Consider the following 19986-nt stretch of genomic DNA (forward strand, 5'->3'; position numbering starts at 1 on the left):
CTTCTGGGGAATGGGAGTCGTGTTTTCATATTTCAAATGCCCTCAATTTTCTGTCCTAAACTGTAAGCTCTTGAGCTTTTTCTTTCCTGTGTTGTGTTGACCTAAATGTTGGGGGAACTACTTGAAGCATGCAATTAACAACATATTTATTTAATAAACGCTCCAAAAGGTGCACACTCTTAGTATTTCAGATTTGTACCCTTTTAGTTTAGATTGTGACATTTTCATGGAAAGGTAAATCATGGCTCCAAGTCTATAATGGGAGCTTTTTGGTGGCGTAAGCTACACCTCAAGAGTGATGACCAGGAAAAGTACCGACGCCTATACTTATCCAATAAATCTGTGGTGTACAATTCTTGCATGTGAATGTATTTTTCCCTCGTGAGGCATCGTTCCTCACAAATGGTCCCCCACCCCCAAACTATCAAATGACAGTTCGCAGCAGAAGAAACATGGCTTTGTTTTGCAGGGGGACGGGACGGCGCATCATGTATCCAATAACTCGGTTGAAAGTCAAAGAGAATATAAATTGTCCCGTTAACTGGTGCCCCGCTTCCCTTGTCTGACTTGTCCTCTTTCTCTGAGCAAGAGGAATCAATGATGGTTTCTCTCATGTTTATTTAATTTCTGAGGCCCACTTTGTTTGAACCATGATTAGCTCATTAGCGCATTGTGCGCTGCAAGATTAGATGTAATTGCCTCTTTTCCTTCGCAGGAGGATCAGTCCCAGTCTCCATCCTAAATAGATTCTCTAAAAGTGTTACTAGCATCTATATAATTTCAGAATTTTCAGCCCCACCCATTTTTTTGGGGGGGGGATTCGCCATAACCGTCGTTCATCACGGCTCTTTCATTCCAAGTCCCAATTTTTCAAATAAGCAACGGACAATCTTTAGATGAACAGTCATATCTATGCACAGATTTCTAGACTGAGTGACAAAGAAGAAAATTATTCATTTATGTAGCTGTTGGGCAAGTGATGAATCATCCAAGCATTCTGCGTTGAATCTCAATAAAAATGCATCACTTTTGATAGGAAAGATTTATAGATATTTAGTGTTTATTTGTTTATAGACTACATTTGTTGATTTTTTGAGACCCCCCTCAGTTCATGGCTGTTTTATATGGTCATGAGTTGATGATAAAAAACTATTTTATGATGTGATATTAAAAATAAAAGATTTATTAATATGAAAGCCCCTTGCAAGTTGGGATATTTTAATGCTTTGTAAAAACATAATTTGTGTGTGTGCTTTGTGCTTGTGGGCAGGAGCTCTACTTTTTGGACACTTTTTTCTTTTCCCTTTACCTATCCTCTGCCCTTGAAATGGCCTTCTGGCCCCGAGTGGGCTTATGAACAAGAGGCAGTGGGAGGTCGTGATGTTGCCACTGGGAAGGCCGTGCTCCACTCTTGTTGAGTGGGTTATGCAACAGCCATTACCGCGGAAAGCAAAGCAAATGTTTTAGGTTGATGTTTGAAAGTGCTCTCTGGGCTCCGTTTTGAGCGTAGGAGGACAATGAAGATGATGGTTGGTTACATTCGCTTTCACAAACATGAGAGAAGTGTTATCTGTTTCACGGCACCTGTGCGACTGTTACATAAAAGGTGTGAAAGCAGTGCTTTTTATGTTTTGATTAGAAAAAAAAGAAACACTGCTGTCCTGTTGGATATCTTGCGCTTTAAATACATGTTATGTATTCGGCTAATGCTACATGAAAGATTTTGATTTTATTTAGCGTTTTAGGTGTTCCATGATATGTAGGCCTGTTGGGCACCGGTATGGCATCATCAATACTTGGACACATACACTTGCTAAAACACGGCATCAGCACCAGGGCCTCTTTACAGTCTGTTTACCGCCTTGCCAACAGATTCCATACAATTCTTCCTTGTTTTTAACTGCATGCCTCAACAACGCATTAAGAATACCCAGTTCAGAGAAGCTGAGGTAGAATCCTCCCACTAAGACTTAACAAAAAACACCCAAATGGACAGAGGGGTAGAAAAGTTGTTCGCCACCAGTCTGTAAAAGTTGACTCACTCTAACCGCGTCATTTCTCCTTTTGCCCCGCAGACTTACATTGGCAGTGTGGTGATCTCCATGAACCCCTACAGGTCCTTGCCCATCTTCAATCCAGACAAAGTGGAGGAGTATCGCAACAGGAACTTCTATGAACTTAGTCCACACATGTGAGTCCCAGATCACCTCCAAAATCCCTCCGTATCTATGTAAATTGTATGTAGGCCACTTAGAGTTTTCACAGTGAGGTTTTCAATTGGGTGTCTTTCATTTGCTGCAGCATAGAACTGGTGCGGACGACACTTCAAGGCACTGCTAGTCTGAATGTTTTGAGCAGGAACTGGCATCTGTCTGTTGAAGATACTTTTCTTTCCCAAACCTCTGTAAGGACCCAGTGATTAATGAGGGGGTTGAGATCCGACCGACACTGGCACGAAGAGTCAGTCTGGTGCACTTGCTGGCCATTCAGCGCCGTGGCACGCCATCTGTCCATTGGCAACATTTAGTCAACATTGCTGTGAGGCTGCCGAGATAAAACAAAGCCTGGCACTCGTCAATTAGCCGGCTGTGTGTCTCTAGGCTGCAGCGAAACCCTCAGAGACGGGCTGAAAGAGCGAGAGTGCCCTTGTCCCAGAGCAGACATACACCCTGCAGACAAAAGCCTGCTCCATGGCTTTACTTTAAAGCCAGCTATACAGAACTGTCATGACACGATTTGAAGCTGTTTTGCCCCTATTCTCTTTTCTTTCTTAAATTTCCCAGTGACTGTCCTTCCTCTTTTCTTTTATATACTGGTGGGGGATTTCTGGTTCGTACAAGGAGGATTTATCATGGTCAGCTGCACAGTGCACTGTATTAAATAAATGCATCAAGTATTTAGGAGGTATCCAGAGCTAAATGTTGAGGGATGACAACTTAACATGAAGTTCCCCATCAACATAAAGAAAGCATGCCTTGCTATATGAGCTTTTGTTGGTGCATAGCTGTGTCTGTGTCTGTGTGCTCTGGTAAACAAAATGTATTATTACACGCAGCATCTAAATGACTAATGCCTGAAACAGAAATGTTGCTCTGGAAGTGGATAAAGATTGTCATTTGTCTTTCTTTTTTTTTCCTGTAAAATCTGCAGATGCCAACATTTCCCACGTGTTCCCAACCAATTAATCGCTTCCGTGAACTCTGACCATAACTAAACATGTACGTTGCTAGAAGGATACTCCAAGGAATGTTAATATTGCTGCATATAAACAACATTGCTGTTTGGCAGTGGACAAGCACTTTAAAAAAATGCTCTCTGCGCCAAACTACCACAAGATAATTTAGATAGTTCCCAAAGGCTAAATAACAGACCATTTTCCAGTCTTTTTAGAATAATTTTCATACCATACTGACATGAACTTAATCCAGTCGCTTTCTTAAAAGTGCAGTAATGAAGGAAACGTGTAATATCACTGGTGTGTTTCCTTTTTTAAGTTCTTGACTCCTAAATGGACAGATGGAATGAATGTTGCCAGTTTCAGGAAAAAATAGGTTTTGTGTTCGACTCGATTACTTCTTTGTTGTCTGTCTGAGTCTCATCTGGCTTGTAAAACCAAGACGATGACTAAGCCATCTGTGAATCCACAGATCCAGGTTGACGGTGTTAAAACGAAGAGAAGAAGATGTAATGAAAAATATCTCCCATCCATCACTGAATAAAGCAGAACCAGCTGCAATAGAGCAACCAGTCTAAACTAATGGCAAGGGGAAATAGAGATATACGCCTGCAACACTGCCGTTCTCGGTGTGGAGGACTTGCTTACGCTGTCAAAAAGAAATGCTTTCTATTGACTGAAATGTACATCCGCTCAACATGCTGAAATCAACATTACCATTAGTCTTTAAGTACAGAAGATTAAACCCAGTTTAATAGGGCAGGCTCTTTGACTGGCATTTTAGGTCCCGTTCAAGGCAGATTGTATCAACATGCTACATAAATTGATCTTAATCCTCCGCTCAGGCCATCTGGACCAAGCTTTGGGCTTTGCATTGATCCTCCTCAAGTAATGTTAAACCCTCAGACCTGTCAAATGCATCAGCACAGTTATTCTGAATGTCACCTCCATGTCTTTCCTCTAGGCTGCTTGAGCTTCGGTCAATGTCCTACGTTACCGTCGCGTCATCGGTTAACTCATTTATTTATTCCGTCTGGAGCTTCAAGCTGTCTAAATAAAGTATGAGAAGAAGATGGCAACTTTCATCTGCTTTTAAGTGCAGGAAGCCCGATGACAAGTTTAGTGTTGGAGGCGGCGCTCCATTTACTCCTATGAAAGTTGCTCGGTGGTGCATGACGCAGAAAGATCTTCCAGGGCTGGAGAGGAAGCACCAACTCATTAGTTTTGCTTTCCCTTAGACTCAGAACTCCTAACCATACTGTGTTGGTGCTTAACCTTTTCCATATTGACAATGTCTTGTCAACGTAGGAGATTTTGTTAAATGCACTCTTACATAAATCTAGAATCAGTTGGACAGCTGTGGATTGGGAATACATTTGAAGCTGTAATTTGAATGTATTTGACTTGACTGGTATTCAAAGCAGAGCAGAGAGCAAGCATCACTACAGGGGATTTAAATATATAGAGTGTCAGGCCTTAAACGCAAGGCAAATAATTATCTTTCCACTTTTCCCTATTAGAGCTCACTTATCTTCACATTAACTTGGGTATTTTATTTTTTAACGCGACAGAACAACACATTTATTAGACAATAGCGTAAATAACTTTTAAATAATTGAAACAATGTTTATGAGAATCAGCCTGTAATTCTTTTGTATTGTAGACTATTCTTTAGATCTGCAGTCATACAGACTGCTATCATAAGACTGCTATATTTGAATTTTGAACAAGGTCGAGTTTAACAAAAAACAATGCCTGTATATTTGGCATGACGTGACAGATTCCTTTTTTATAAAACTGAACTTTATGTGCACAAATATATATTTGATAAATGCTTAAAGAAGAGTACAATTCCTGGTGTTTCCAAACTTGAAAAAGTTTCTGTTTTTCATGACCTTATTCTTTTGCATGGCTGAGCTTCATCTGGCTGAGGGGCTTTATCGCTGCAATGACTGAAGGGATCAGTGTTTGGCTTTAATCAAGGTAACATCAGGGGGTCCTAGGAATCTTCCTGTGTTTGCCTCATCAGACACTTGAACAGTAAAACATCAGCAGCTCAGAACGGGTTGCACCAGTCGAGGCCAAAGCAGTTAACAGGGATGTTTGAATTTGCCATCGCCCCTAAAGATGTTGGGTTGTATATAAGAAATCGCATTGACTTGCCGAGTGGACTACCTTTTTACAACCTTGTTCTGTTATGTTCAGGTGTTGGGCAACTCGAGGTTTCACCATTTCACCAAGCGCTTTCACCGGTAGTCTTTTTTTCTTTTCTTTTTTTTCCTATGGCTCCGCAGGAAACCAACATCAATAATTAGATGATAATGATGACCATATTTATAAACAAATCAAAGAAATACAATTGCCGCCTTGAACTATCAGCTTAACGAAAATAACATTTTGTCACATGATTGTTTCAGAGATAATAATCTCCCAGCCTGATAGATGCTTACGGGATTTTTTTTCCCCGGAAAATATTCAAGAGCAAAAGATGTCTTCATTAATCCTAATATCAGTATTGTTGCATTTAATATTGTGTTTTTATTTTTTATTATAAAAAAATATATATATTTGACAGAACACATAACAAGCAACAGATAATTGCTCCACCCTTAAACCCCCTTCAGAGACGGTAACGCAGTGTAAATAACATAACCGTGTTTGTTGGCAGCGCCCACTGTTTGGATGAGATGAAAGATGAATGTATCTTTAAGGTTATTGGTTAGACTGGGGTAACTGTTCCTAAGCAGAATTGGTTTTGTTAAACTTGTTACCTTTTTTAATTAATGTCCTTGCACATCATTGGCTCATTACTGGTGTGTCTGCATCTCCAAGGATGCCTGATATACCTTGTGTATGAGTGGTGGTGTTTTTGTGTCTTTTTTTTGGAAGTGTGTGTGTGTGTGTATCCATTTCACACCTGCGCTTGTAATCCCTAGACAAATAGAGGTTTGTGTGTGTGTGTGTGTGTGTGTGTGTGTGTGTGTGTGTGTGTGTGTGCCCATCAGCTGGAGGGAGCACTGCAGCTGGTCCCCTATCTCTAAACTTGTTAGTAGACTAATTGCCTGTTAAGTTCCATCTTAATTAGAGTTAGGCCTATTGCAGATATAGCCTGGATCTTGCCAAGCCTGAGACCATTACGGTGCATATTGTGAAGAAGGTGAATGCAGTTGTCGTGAAGTTTACCAAATCACATTGTAGAGATTGTGATTCAGGTACATTTCTTTTGTGTGTGTGTGTGTGTGTGTGTGTGTGTGTGTGTGTGTGTGTGTTCATAAAAAAATCTAAATGACCATGATCTCTTTTCCAGAGAAAGTGACAAATGTTTCATACCAACAATTTAAAACTAAATGCAAGATTTATTCAAATTACGTCAGGAAATTATACCATTTCAGTCCCACATTTTTGTAATATTGAAAATTTGATTGAACTGAAATGTAGTTTCATCAAAACAAAATTACCTGGATGGAAGAAAAAAAGAATTGCATGTGACTGCATGTCCCTGGAAATGTGAATGAACTCTCCAGCTGGGTTTTTAGAGGACCACTCATGTGTCCGTCATTTCCTGTGCCGGCTAATTTAGCAAAATGCTCCTTTGCCCAGATGAGGCGCCGCATAATTAACTGGCAGGTGTTTTCCTCCCCTCGACACAAAGTCGAAGCATTAGAGATGAACTAATCAGTGACCTTTCTCCACGGACAGCAGCATTACAGATGGCCTGGAGTCATTTGTTTGCATGTCCCCTGCTGCCCAAGACAGACACAGATTGAGAGAAGGGTGTGTGTGTGTGTGGGGATGGGCAGCTAGCCCCACGTCTCTAGGGTAGGATTGTATTTCCCCATGTTTAATGAGGTATTGAGACCCCTGATGCTCTCTGCACTCAATACCTAGAGCCACGAGAGCACTGGTTGCAGGGGGCATCCCGACTGGCTAATGGCGCAAAGAGGCCCCGTGCAAGGCATATGTTGGGGTTTTCAGCTGTTATGCACATGGTTAGGACAGCTTGGCTATGAAATATGCTTTGTTGTAGACTAGAGGTTTGACACCTAGGAATATTATCTCCCTCCTTTCTTGTCTTGCGTAATTTCTTTCTTAAGGTGCGTGCTATGCAATAGCAATGCTCATCATAGCATGCCTTATGATACCAAGGTCACTTTGGATTGTAGCTCAGTCTATTACTCAGTTTGGCAAAGATCTTAGCCTTGCTTTTGTGCAACTGCTGTATTACTCTGCTCGGTAATAAATAAGTTTGTAATATCTCCAGAATGAGTACGACGTTAAAATCCTTGATAGTCCCAACCATAATATAACACAAAATAAAGAAACTCTTTGTATCCAGAGAACGTGAACGCACATTACATTGAATCGGGCTGTAACTGCAGTTTCCAGTGAAAGGCCTGCGCTTATGTCAAATTGCAGAAGAAGACCAGGGATCACACGTGGGGAGTGAGCTACTTGTACCGAGTGTCTGCATGACCAGGTGGCTAAGCATTCCCTTAGCCGCCTCGTCCTACGTAATGTGTGTTATTACGACTACTTTCTCAACCTTTTGGCATGAAACTGTGAACACAGCTTTTCCCGTTGTCCTGTGTTTCGCTCCATTAGATCCATTGTCGGCGTGTGAGGCCCCGGCATCACTTCAGGCTTCTTTGTGTTAAACCGCTGTCAGGTTTGCGAGAGCACATTGAGTATGCCTTGTTAATGTGCGACACCAAGCAGACATTCAGCCATTTGTCTCAGGATTAATCTCAAATATGATCAAGAGCCATAAGACTGTTTTTATATGCAGTATGTTTGCTTAAGATAAAAGACCCATGGTAACATAGCGTGGGGGTAGGATGGACTTTGGAGCCGTTGGCTGCATCATAGCTGTGGTTACCTTTCCAGTGTCGTCAGTTGGAACACTGATCAAAAGGCAAAAAGTACAAGTTGGAAATTCCCTCTAATTTTATAGAATTATGTTTCGGCAGCTCATCCAAATCCATTCGCACCCTTGTTATTGGTCTTGCCTTCTGAATGCTTTAGTGAAAAGCTGTTTTTTAATCTGACAAAATACTGTAATTCACCTACATTTGTTGTTGAATAATTGAGTTCCCCAAATTATTTGATATCCTTGTTTCTTACCGTCACATAAAAGATATGAGCCACGGACACGCACGTCTCTTATATCTGTTTCGATGTGCATTCTTTTAACCAGTTGCAGTTATTCGGTAACCACTCGCACCACGTGTACACGGATGTGGTCTTATATAAGACTGCTTTCAAAGAGCCCAACATAAATTGCCTGCACAGAACCTGAGCGTAGGTAGATTTAAGTAGGCACTTGTTGAAATCGTATTTTGACTCAGGTGGGAGTGAGTCCTCTCCAGCATGTGTGTTGGCGTAATGGTGAGCGGCGAACCTCGAGGGACATGATTGGGAAAGTGTGTGTGTGTGTGTGTGTGTGTGTGTGTGTGTGTGTGTGTGTGTGTGTGTGTGTGTGTGTGTGTGTGTGTGTGTGTGTGTGTGTGTGTGTGTGTGTGTGTGTGTGTGTGTGTGTGTGTGTGTGTGTGTGTGTGTGTGTGTGTGTGTGTGTGTGTGTGTGTGTGTGTGTGTGTGTGTGTGTGTGTGTGTGTGTGTGTGTGTGTGTGTGTGTGTGTGTGTGTGTGTGTGTGTGTGTGTGTGTGTGTGTGTGTGTGTGTGTGTGTGTGTGTGTGTGTGTGTGTGTGTGTGTGTGTGTGTGTGTGTGTGTGTGTGTGTGTGTGTGTGTGTGTGTGTGTGTGTGTGTGTGTGTTCGTGTTCCTTTTGTCCACCCACTTCAACTGAAGAATAAAATGCAAATGTATTAAAGTGGATGAGGCAACCATTCATAATCGACTGCTTCATTTGTGCATCGCGGCAGCAGGTCTAGTCGACGACAACAATAATCCTATCTTATCTTCAAGGAATTTTGGTATTACAGAAACATGTTTCCTAATTGCATTTATGAATCTTATCTTTGGATGAGATTGAGCAATTACAAAATAGTCCTAACTCAAGGATTTCCCCGAGTTAGGAATGGCATACAACTTATCTTAAATTCACATAAGACGATAGTTTTTAATCATCATTTTATTTCTAAATTAATGACTGACATTTTGCATTTTGAATTTATCATGCTGTGTGAACCAGGTTGTGTTTGTTAGCCCATTGCATCTGTGGTTACTAAACCTCGTGGCAATCATTAATAGTGAAATAATGTTAGTGATAATGCACCAACCTGCTGAGAGGTCAACACGCTACTGATTACACATTCATGTATTGCTTCTGTGAGCACAAGATTTTCTTTTATCTGTGACCGTCCCACAACCATTGTAAACTCTGTCTATTCATAGCCAGAACAATGGTATTAGCTTTTTATCTGCGTACACAGCTTGCATAACAACACGTTGGAGGCATACCATAATGGAGGTAAATGGATAAGACTCACGGCAGTGTAGAATATTGTTCCACCATGGAACCCTATATCTTTGACAATAATAAGATATATGTTTTTGTATTTGGGCACACATATTTCCATAAATTAATTCAGAACTATTTTGTTCATTAAAAAAAAAAAAAAGCATTTCATCATTATGCTAATGCAGACTTTTTGGGTAAAACTGCAACTGAATCCCCTTTTTTAGGCCTCATCTGTATTTTAATCGGCTTTTTATTTTTTTTGGAGCATACAGCAGTACTGTTGGTGTGATGTGGACAATGTAGCACCATCAGCTCTTGATGGAGGACTGCAGCTCTTGCTGCTGAGCGGCTGCAGCTGGTGCACGGTCACGCTGGGGCAGCGTGTGATTGGTCACATGAAATCAAACAAACTGATTTGGAAGTTATTTGTGCAGATTGAGGATTCATTCGGGTGCGGACATTTGGCCAAGACCTCCCACAGGACCCGACTATGAGCCCAAGGGGTCAGGCTGACATAACAGAGTAAATGCTAATGGAGGAAACCAATCTGACATCACAGCGGGGTTAAGCTTGTCAGGTAGTGTCCACTGCCAAGCTATCTTTTTGCATTAGAGTTTGGGTAATTTATATTCTTAAAATTGATTTATTTGGGCGTGGGATTATCAATAGCTATCAATGTTTCTTTTATTAAACAAATGGATTCTAGCTTATCTACTCTGTGCCCAATTGAATATCGGATGCAGACATGGAGATGAGCTGTTTGCCTGCAGTCCTGCAGTGAAAATGTTGAGGTTATGTTCACTTGCAACATGTAATGGATCACTGAAAGCTCTTTTTCACTCAACGTTTGGTTGGAGGTGGTCTTTATTTCAGCCAAGGCTGCCCACCTTTCCTATAAAATGCAGCAGGAACCCCGAGTTCCTTTTTTACACAGCGATCCCACAATATTGCCCCCATTACACCGGCTTTGCTTTTCTACTTGCTCTCTAATCAACTCTGGCATAATGCCGCCACGGTGTGTGATTTTTAGGGTAAAATGCTCTGTTTTTTGGTTCTGGGAAATGGACCCCTTGACGACCTTCGTCTGGTCTGTGGCCTCCTTATTTCATGGTGTGGAGCAGGACCTGTTGTCACCCACCACTGTGGTGCTGCTGCAGGACCAAGATTACACTGTCTGAATGGGCTCAGTGGGTCACATGGTCATCCTCTGAAGCCCTTTGCTTCTTTGAAGAGAAGCCAAGTGATCTTGTACTAAATAAGGCGTGTGTGTGTGCACTGTGTAGGCGGTGTTGCGATGCCTGTAGGGCTCAGAGATTACACGTCCATTCTTCTTCAAAATCAAACAGTATATTGGTATAATATACAGTAGTAGATGAGACATCATCCACTTTTCAGATGGGTCATAGGTCAACAAATATGTTGAGAGAATTCCATTAAAAATGGTCATACTAGTGTGCGTGACAAGTTGTGTTTTACATTGCAAGGCCTCCAAGAGCCGGAAGAGCCACAGTAGGAGAGCAGGATGAAGACAGAAAGTCAGCTGGAGCTTTCTGGGCTATAAAAAGACATCTTGTTCCTCTGTTTCTGTCATCCTGCCTGTGGCTGTGCACATGTGGCCATGTGTTTTTTTTCTCCCCCTTTTCAATGTGTTTTTCCATATCTTCTAGCAAAAGGCCTTCATTCATCATAGTTGTCTCAGACAATCTTTAAGCCCCTTAACAACTGATAATTGGAAGTCTTTAAATATCTTTTTATTTTTTTTAAATAGGCTCCATGCTGATTCCCTCAAACCATCTAAAGAGGCTCAGAAGAGTCTTTGTTTCAGTATTACTTTGAGGATGTCTTGCTCACTTACTCAGCACGCTCCTTTCCTGCTTTTCCATGATCAAACAACTTTAATCTGTGTATTCCCCTATTGTGGAACACTAAATTGCTGTGCAGTAAAGTAAATTAAAGCCCTGGACCCCTCCCCCCTGAAGTTTGATGTATGGGTGGGGGAGTATCAATGAGTAATTTAGCAGAGGTCTCGGGCAACCCTGAGCAAGTGTTGATACATTAGAGATCTCTGGCAGCACTGCTTCAACCTGAGCTTTTAATTTGGAGGTATTTGTTATTGTTCCTTGTAAGTTTCACATTGTGTGTGTGTGTGTGTGTGTGTGTGTGTGTGTGTGTGTGTGTGTTCGCTCTTCCACCTGGTCGTAAAGCATCAGGAAAGTGTGTCTTCCTTGGCGGATTTCCTGTGGCCCCTGGAGGAGCCAGATCACACTTAGCTCAAAGCCCCCTCCCCTTCCCATGCATAGAAACATCGCTGGATTTAGCATCAAGTACTGAACAGGTTTTTGCACTTTAGGCCTGGAAAATGAACAAAGTTGTACTTTGAAAAGCGTATTTATATGTGCTGCCTGTCAGTATGAAGACATGGCTCTGAGAGAGAGAGAATTATTGTTTGCGCTCCAGCCCATATATTACAGCTTCATTAGCATCTATAAATGACGCCCTCAGAGTACTCCACCCTCTTCAGATTCAGGTCGCACTGCAGGACCGTCGGCTCCTCCTGTGCCCCAGTTACCAGAGGTTGGTTGGAAAAAGAACTGACGAGACTATTTTCTGCTGCTTACCTCATACCAGTGTGGTTGTGTTCACCGCTGCCACGTGCATGTCCAAATTACAGCCTGCAGGCAGATGTGAAGGGGAGGTGCCAAGTGGCACTTATGGTTCAAGGCCCCCCCCAACACACACGCACACACACACACACGGCTACACACACTGATCAAGGAGGCCTTTGGGATTTTAGTGCCTCACTCACTGCTTCCTCTCCCTTTGATGATGACCTTGGTGCTTCATCATTTTGAATTCTATGTTTGTGAAGTGGCCAGTTGCTATTCATACTGCTTTCATGGTCCTAATGATAGCACAATGTTGCAGCCGCAGGGGTGAACATTAATTCCAATTCTGCCTTGTTTTTCTTGCTTTTGTACGTGGGAATACAAAATACAGATTAGTATCTTGAGAGGTCGGCGGTGGCTAAATGTTCAAAATTCAAACATTTATATAATCTAAATATGCAAAATGTTGGGTGTGGCCACTCACTTCTCCTGACTACTTTTCATATTGTGATTTTATGTGGTGGCCATTCATATTCATAGGACTAGCTCTGTGTGTAAAGGACCTTCCACTCCTATTCTACAGCCCTCAACTTCCCCTGGTCCACACCCCCTCCCACTGGCCTTCTCTGGGGGCGACATAATTGTGTGATGATTTGTTCATTGTCAGGATGAGGTCAAGCAAAAGGAGTGTTTTCACAAAGCAGACATCTGCTGCGCTGTGCTGCCCTTTTCAGCAGTGACGTAATGTCCAGTGGCGAGTCTCATCCATACAAACTCTGTGTACAGGAGGGGGTCGGGTCGGGGCTGTGATTACAGGTTGTGTGGGAGGGGATTTCTGAGCTAGAGGCTGTACATGTATCGTTCCCTGTAAAGTTCATTTTACATTCAGTATTTTTCACCAGAACAAATCCCAAGTGTGTTGAATGCAGTTCTTTCCTTTTTTTATAAACTCTTTGCAATGCAGATTATTTTTTTTATTTTTTTAAACCTACCTGCATTGTTGACAACCATGTTAACATTGTTTAGATGCCTTCTTCCCCGCATTCTTCTGGGGTATTGCTTAATTTCTTGGCTAATGATGATATGTTGACTAGTGTGGTGACATTTTCATGCAATACACAATAATTATTGTTACCGTGCTGTGTGGTTTGCAGGGATATGTTTTACTTCACTTTGCTTATTGACTCACTACAGAAGCTCTACTCAAAGGAAGTTGTATCTGTACTCGCGTACCCAATTTCCTGAGGGTTTGTCACTGGACGACCCACGCTGGGGGCTGACGAGGGAGAGCGCTGGTCGCCGGGCTGCATGGGCTCTGGGCCCACACGATGTGTGACGGTGCAGAACCCTAAGCTCCATTAGCCCGCCTGAGCTTTAACTTTGTATTGTGGCCTGGAATCCATTCATCTGGCTGTCCATCTCTGGGCAAACTATCGGTCATGGCTTCTTACGCGCTACTTCACTTTATCAGCTACTTCACAAATTGGAGGTCAGTGTTAGTTCAGCGTGTGATTATACACTCAAAGTTCTGCTTCTAACCACACTGATGCATTTAGTAGTTGTACCCCAAATTAGATTATTATTTTTTCAGATATAAGCTTTGTGGATATTTGAACTGGATAGTGAATTTGAGTGAGGCAGCATTGCAGTTCCGCATACAGATTGTATCTCCTGTAGGAATCCCTTTTGAATCCTGTCGAGCCAGATTTTTAGCACGCCACTTGGTGCCACGCTACATTTTGATATGCAGTGTGCTTGAATCTGACAAGAGATTTGCGTCTACAAGCAAATGGGACTTCAGCAACCATGCTCGGAGTTCAACATCCTATTTCAGACCCAGGTTCAACCCATTGTTGGTGTAGTCTTAAAACCCCTGTCAGCATCTGTAAATGTCAGACATTCCTTCCTGCATTCATGTCTAGCACTCTCATATAAATACTCGATTAATGGTACTCAGACCTGGGAGACCTGGAGTGCCCCCAACCCCCAGGCAAGGAATAACACCAAATTAGACACTGGTGAGAGACGATTTTAATGCATTCCTCCAAAATGACCTCAAGCTATATTTACCTTCTACTTGATGGAAAACACGAGACTTAAATGTTGCTCTAGCTTGATATTAAAAAACGGTGGGAGATTACTCTGAAGGTTTAAAGCCACTAGCTTTGACTCGTATTATGACCTAACCCTGCTGTGGAGATGGCTTGGTATTGGATAAAATCAAAAAAGACTTGCAACTCGACATGGACTTTAACACCAAGAGCACTTTGGGACTTCACTTTGGGACTTCTTTACTCACAACATAAAGACTTGGGACTTGAGTGCAAATATTTGTGACTTGCAAAATTATGACTTGGGATGAGGGATTCATCATCTTGCTTGAGGGCAAGCCTCCTGGTGATGGTGCACCAGTACAGTCCGACTCTCCTTTAAACCTGACGGCTCCTCATGACGGTCTTGGCTGATGCATTCTTCCAACTCCACTTTACCTAGTCTCAAACTAACTCCAATTATTCCAACAGCATAAGGCACAATCACAGCTATTACAGTTATTACCAGTCATGGCCTTTAGAAAAAAAAACATTCTGAGTAATGCCAAAGTGTAGGGGGGGGGGGGGTGTACACGAGACTAAGTGAGTTAATTTGCAGTCTCGTGTCCTGCTGGAGGAGAAAGTTGGAAGACGCTCCTCGCAGTACTGCACATGACTGTTTGCTTGCCAAATTGAAAGCTGCACAACTGTGTTCCTGTTGTGGGTGTCTCACTATGAAATCACAGACCACGGTGCCGTGCCACACAAGATGAAGTGTCATTGTGATATGGCCCTCTCACCATCCACACCCTTCTCTCCAACCTTAAGGGATTGTCTCCATAAAGAGAACAAATAATACATTGTTCTGGAATTCAGTGGGGGCTGAAACTGCAATAATCAGTCCCACTTTCCCATTGTATCACTGTCCTGGAATGTTTGACAATAGGCTTCACTTTATAATAGGCACTCTACTTTTATCATTCACTAATCCACCATGGGTTCTTTTACAGTGAGTGATTGCATTAATCAAACACCCACCAGGGCACAAAGCAGATTCTTTTAAAAAAAAAAAAAAAAAAAATTTAATAGTGGCAGGAAATTCCCACGGTAATGTAAACTAATTGTATAAACTGTCGCATACGGAGGAAAAAGGCTTCTAAGCATGTCACGGTTCTTGTTTGTATTTAGGTGCAGGAGCTCGAGCAGCATTAGTGTCAAAGTTAAGTTGGGAAGAAAGGAGCAGGAAATGGTCAGTATTCAAACTATCAAAGCCAAATCACAAATGTGAACCAGCTGGTGTGGCTAAATAAAGCTGCAAGTCACTCCAGTCCTGTGGCTATTCTACAGATGCGACCTAATTCCCAATAAAGCTGCATGTTATTGATTAGGATGGATGCCATGTGGCCTGGAACAGCATTGTATTATTACTCTGAACTTCTTTTACCCCAGTATCTCTCCCCAAAATACCCTGGAAAGTACTTTAAAAATAAGCATGGTTATGTAAGCTGAAGACGCGTAACAGTACCATGAAAGTTTATGACCGTGTGCCTTTTTGTCTTCCAGCTATGCTTTGGCGGATGAGGCCTACCGTTCACTGAGGGACCAGGACAAGGACCAGTGCATCCTCATCACGGGGGAGAGCGGGGCTGGGAAAACCGGTATGTAGCCAAATGCTCCTTCTTTTTTTTTATCTTGATGTCTGTGCACTCAAGGGGAAATGTACTTCTCCACATCAGGCAACATGCACTGCGGCCCGGCATCGCTCCGTTTCAATGTTATTCCTGGATCCTATCTCACCTTCCAGCTGCTGATATCAGTAAGGCATTCTTTCCCAGTAAAAACATGAAATGCTCTTCATCTTACTAAAATGGACCTTCCATTCATCCAATTCACACACGCAGATGTATTGTTGAGGATCAAAGGAAGTTCATTGTAGAGTGCGAGCTCATGAGATCTACGGACCACATTGGTTCATAGTGCGTCATGTACATACTGTCGTGTATTGGCCGGTGGCCGCCCGCATCCGCTTCAAAACATTGGTACTTGCGTACCGTGCTGCGAACAGATCGGGTCCGGTCTACATCCAGGACATGGTCCAACCTCACACCCCAGCCCGTTCACTTCGCTCGGCTTCTGCCAATCGGCTTGTAGCTCCTTCACTTCGAGCTAAACACTTAACAAAGTCACGACTGTTTGCTGTGCTGGCTCCTCATTGGTGGAACGAGCTCCCCATTGACATCAGGAGAGCAGAAAGTCTCTACATCTTCCGTCGCAAACTAAAAACCCATCTTTTTCCACTATACCTTGAATAGGGAAGGTAGCGCCGTAGTAGCACTCTAGTAGCACTTAAATGTCCCTTACCGATAGCACTTTGTTGTTTAGCACTTTAGTAGCACTTAAATGGCACTTACGGATAGTATTCTGTAGTTTAACGTTATTGAAGAAATTGTACTTGCTTGATTCTTGTTGTTCTGAGTTTGGACTCATGGTTTAATGCACTTATTGTAAGTCGCTTTGGATAAAAGCGTCAGCTAAATGACATGTAATGTAATGTAATATTGAGAGGGAATCCCCAATAACTGTTACACCGCTGAACGGCATGTTGGGTCACTAGCTCGCTCCAGCAGGGTTGTAAATTAGCACCTACCACGGGCCAAATTGAGCAGCATTTACCCGGAGGTGGGTGAATTGGATCAACCCAGGAGCAAGGGCAGCAGGTAAACAGAAAGGAAATTTAACAAACAATTGAATTGCTCTGTCACAAAAGTCAACTCAATTGCCCCACGAAGCAGAGCACGGAGTCGCTTCTGTGACACTTCTGAAATGTGCTGCAGCATGTCTAGAGGTGCCACGTTGCAAGAAGCAAAAGTTAAGTGTGAAGCTCTTTGGATGTACCACAGGCCGAGCAATCGGCCCGTTCTAAACGGGGCTCTGCTCGAGTTTATCCAAACACCAAAAAAAAAGCTAATAAGCTTGTACATCCCAGGAGAGATACAAATGTATAATCAGGCCTCTCGTCTGGTCGGCCTTCTTGTTTGTAGTGCTGAACAAACATTTGTTGTAAGCGTAGTCAAACTATATTTGGTAAAGACAGCTGTAAGATGAGGGTTGTTATGTATAAAGCCACAGTGCAGATTTAGATCACAAAGCAGATTGATGCAAGTTTCTTTTTCCTTTTTTTTTTTTTTTTTTTAGAACGTCATGTTGGTACATGAAACGTGACTAACTCGTTGATGACCTGTATATGGAGAGGGTGTTAAATTATAGAGGAAGACCAGCAGCTTCAAGATGGTTTCTTGATCGTCTGATCTGCATTGGACTAGAAATGGGGAGCTTGCTGATGTTTGAGGATGGCGTGTCCACGTCCCTGGTCCTTCTTATTTAGTTGGTATCATAGTAGTGTGGCCATGTTCGGGTCGGGAGCAGTATTGCATACCATTCAGAAAGCCAAGAGGAATGGAATTTCCTGGTCTCTGTTTTCAGTGATGTGGTGCAGGTAAAAATACATGTAGAGTACAAACTGGAGGAAGGAAGTCGCAGACTCTTACTAAAATGCATTCCTGTACAGTAAAGACGCAGACGCGCATTCATACTTTGCTCTTGTCACTCAGTGTTTGCTTCAAACTCACACTCTGGATTTGCATGTGTGCGACAGACCCTAAGTGCCAGAGTAATTTGTAATCACAGTGTCCATTTGGTTCCACTTTAAAAGCCATGTGGCTTTAATCGAGGAGTGGTGGTAAATACAGAGAACAACAATTTATTAAATCCACATCACGTATCACAGCATTTTCTTTGTAATATTTACGTCAGAGCTGAATATTGTACATCGGAGTCATGGCTCTTTATCCATGTATGGCTGTCTCTTAAATTCCTCGGCCTGCCTTTTTGTTTCATTGTGCACAGCTGCACTCATGCCAAATCCATTGCCTGTATTTTTAATGTGACGCACTCTGTTTTTATTTTCACATTGATCTCTGGCAGGAGCTCATATTTAACAACGCAACATTCCCCATGTAGAACTTTGGCAGCAGACATTAGAATCTATCGAGCCACACGACCATTTTAACAAAAGCCACTGTTAACGCTGTGAGATGTCCGTCACACACGATGATAATAATAATCATTTCGGTCGGGTAATGCAGTGATGCAACAATAAAACGGAGCAAGTGGAGAGCACAGTAAAGTATGACAGACCGTGTTTTGCACTAGCCTTTATTTGGGTTCTCTCAAGCTCTCATGGATATTAACAAACCCACTCCCAAGAAGCTGTTCAGCCAAGTCTAGGAGATAAATTTGGATTTCAGTAATCGCATCGGCCTCGGAGCTTTGTAGTGGAATAAGGCCATCAAAAACGTGCATACCCCATCGATATGGGTCATTGACTTTTATGTCTGTTTCTTGTGCTCTGTCTTGTTGTGGCTCCCGTATGAGCAAGGAGCCGTGACGAACAGTGTTATCAGATGCCAGCAATGGCAGACAGGAGACATAACATTGTTCTCTTTTTCTTTTTTTTCCCTCTGCGAGACATGATTGAGGAAGTTTATTTTGCTTCTCTGAGACAGGAAAAGAAATGCGAAGATTAAGCAGTGTGTACCTTGTTACTCAGCAGAGCAGGGCCTCTGGACCTCTGCATTTTCTTTTTCTCCACACCTGTGTTCTCTGTAACTTGGCAAAATGTACAAGCGTGTCTGTTTGTATGCCGGGCTCATCAGCAGTCGGTACTAGTGAATTCTGTCAAGCTCTTTTCTATCCCTGCTTGGCACAAGTCGCACATCATCAGTTTTAGGTCACTCCCATCCCACTGGACAGGAGAGGTGATCCAGATGCCAGCAGGCAACGAGGCACATCACTTGTTTCTGACGAGCACAAGATGCCTTTTGAGCCTGTGTCGTGTTTTCCAGAAAATAATTTTTGGGAACACACTGCACTCGCAAGACTTGCTCTCTCTCTCTCTCTCTCTCCCAAGTCTTTCAGATCAGCTTCGGCTCTTACATGAGAAGTGGATGAACGGGGGGGGGGATCATCTCTGTTGAGCCAAATAAAGTCACGTTTCTTCAGTGCATCTTCTCGGTTCCCAGTGAAATCAGTCATTTGAATGATAACCTGATGCAATAATGGTCATCGTCTAACTAAACAGTTATGAGGCCTCCTCCGCTCTGTAACCACAGCCTAATGAGGAGGGGGGGATTTTAAAGGGAATGGTGAGATGGGTGGGGGACCTCTCTTGTTAGCTTCTGTCATGTCCAGCAAAAGCTTTGACCTAATATTAGGTGTGTGTGTGTGTGTGTGTGTTTCAGAGGCTAGTAAGCTGGTGATGTCATATGTGGCAGCGGTGTGTGGGAAGGGCCAGGAGGTGAATAAGGTCAAGGAACAGCTGCTGCAGTCCAATCCCGTACTAGAGGGTGAGTACTCGCCGGTCACACTCAAGCTAATCCAAGCGGCTGGATCATTTGACATTCACATTTAGAGACCGAGTCTGTGTTAGCAGGTTGACACCGCTGTTGCATTTCAAATGTGCCTCGAAATGCAGCTTCTTTTGCCAAAGTTTGAAAATACATAAATTGTCTCGCATTGTATATTTGCAACCTGTCGCCCACCCGGCATAAAGTTTTACGACAATATTTAACTTTTTTGCTTGGGTTTTGGAACGCGTAATGACCAGACAAATACATTTCATCACTGCAAAACTCCTGATTATCAGCTAAGGAACACAATAAGTCCACTGCAAAACTTTTAGATTTAGCACGTACACTGC

General features: G+C 42.6%; 1 protein-coding gene across 9 annotated transcripts in view; it reads left to right on the forward strand.

Annotated features, from left to right (window-relative positions):
* The window catches only part of myo1b (myosin IB), a 52955-nt gene that overhangs the window by 8930 nt on the left and 24039 nt on the right, over positions 1–19986 (forward strand). For 8 of the 9 annotated variants that reach the window (XM_034562236.1, XM_034562239.1, XM_034562240.1 and 5 more), the window contains exons 3-5: positions 2076–2191; positions 15792–15886; positions 19529–19633. In XM_034562236.1, coding sequence (XP_034418127.1) covers positions 2076–2191; positions 15792–15886; positions 19529–19633 — 316 coding nt within the window. Of the gene's footprint in view, positions 1–2075; positions 2192–15791; positions 15887–15970; positions 16045–19528; positions 19634–19986 lie in introns of those variants that run through there. The other variant, XM_034562244.1, reaches the window with a different exon arrangement.

This window comes from Cyclopterus lumpus, chromosome 21, assembly GCF_009769545.1.
Source record: "Cyclopterus lumpus isolate fCycLum1 chromosome 21, fCycLum1.pri, whole genome shotgun sequence".
NCBI lineage: Eukaryota > Metazoa > Chordata > Actinopteri > Perciformes > Cyclopteridae > Cyclopterus > Cyclopterus lumpus.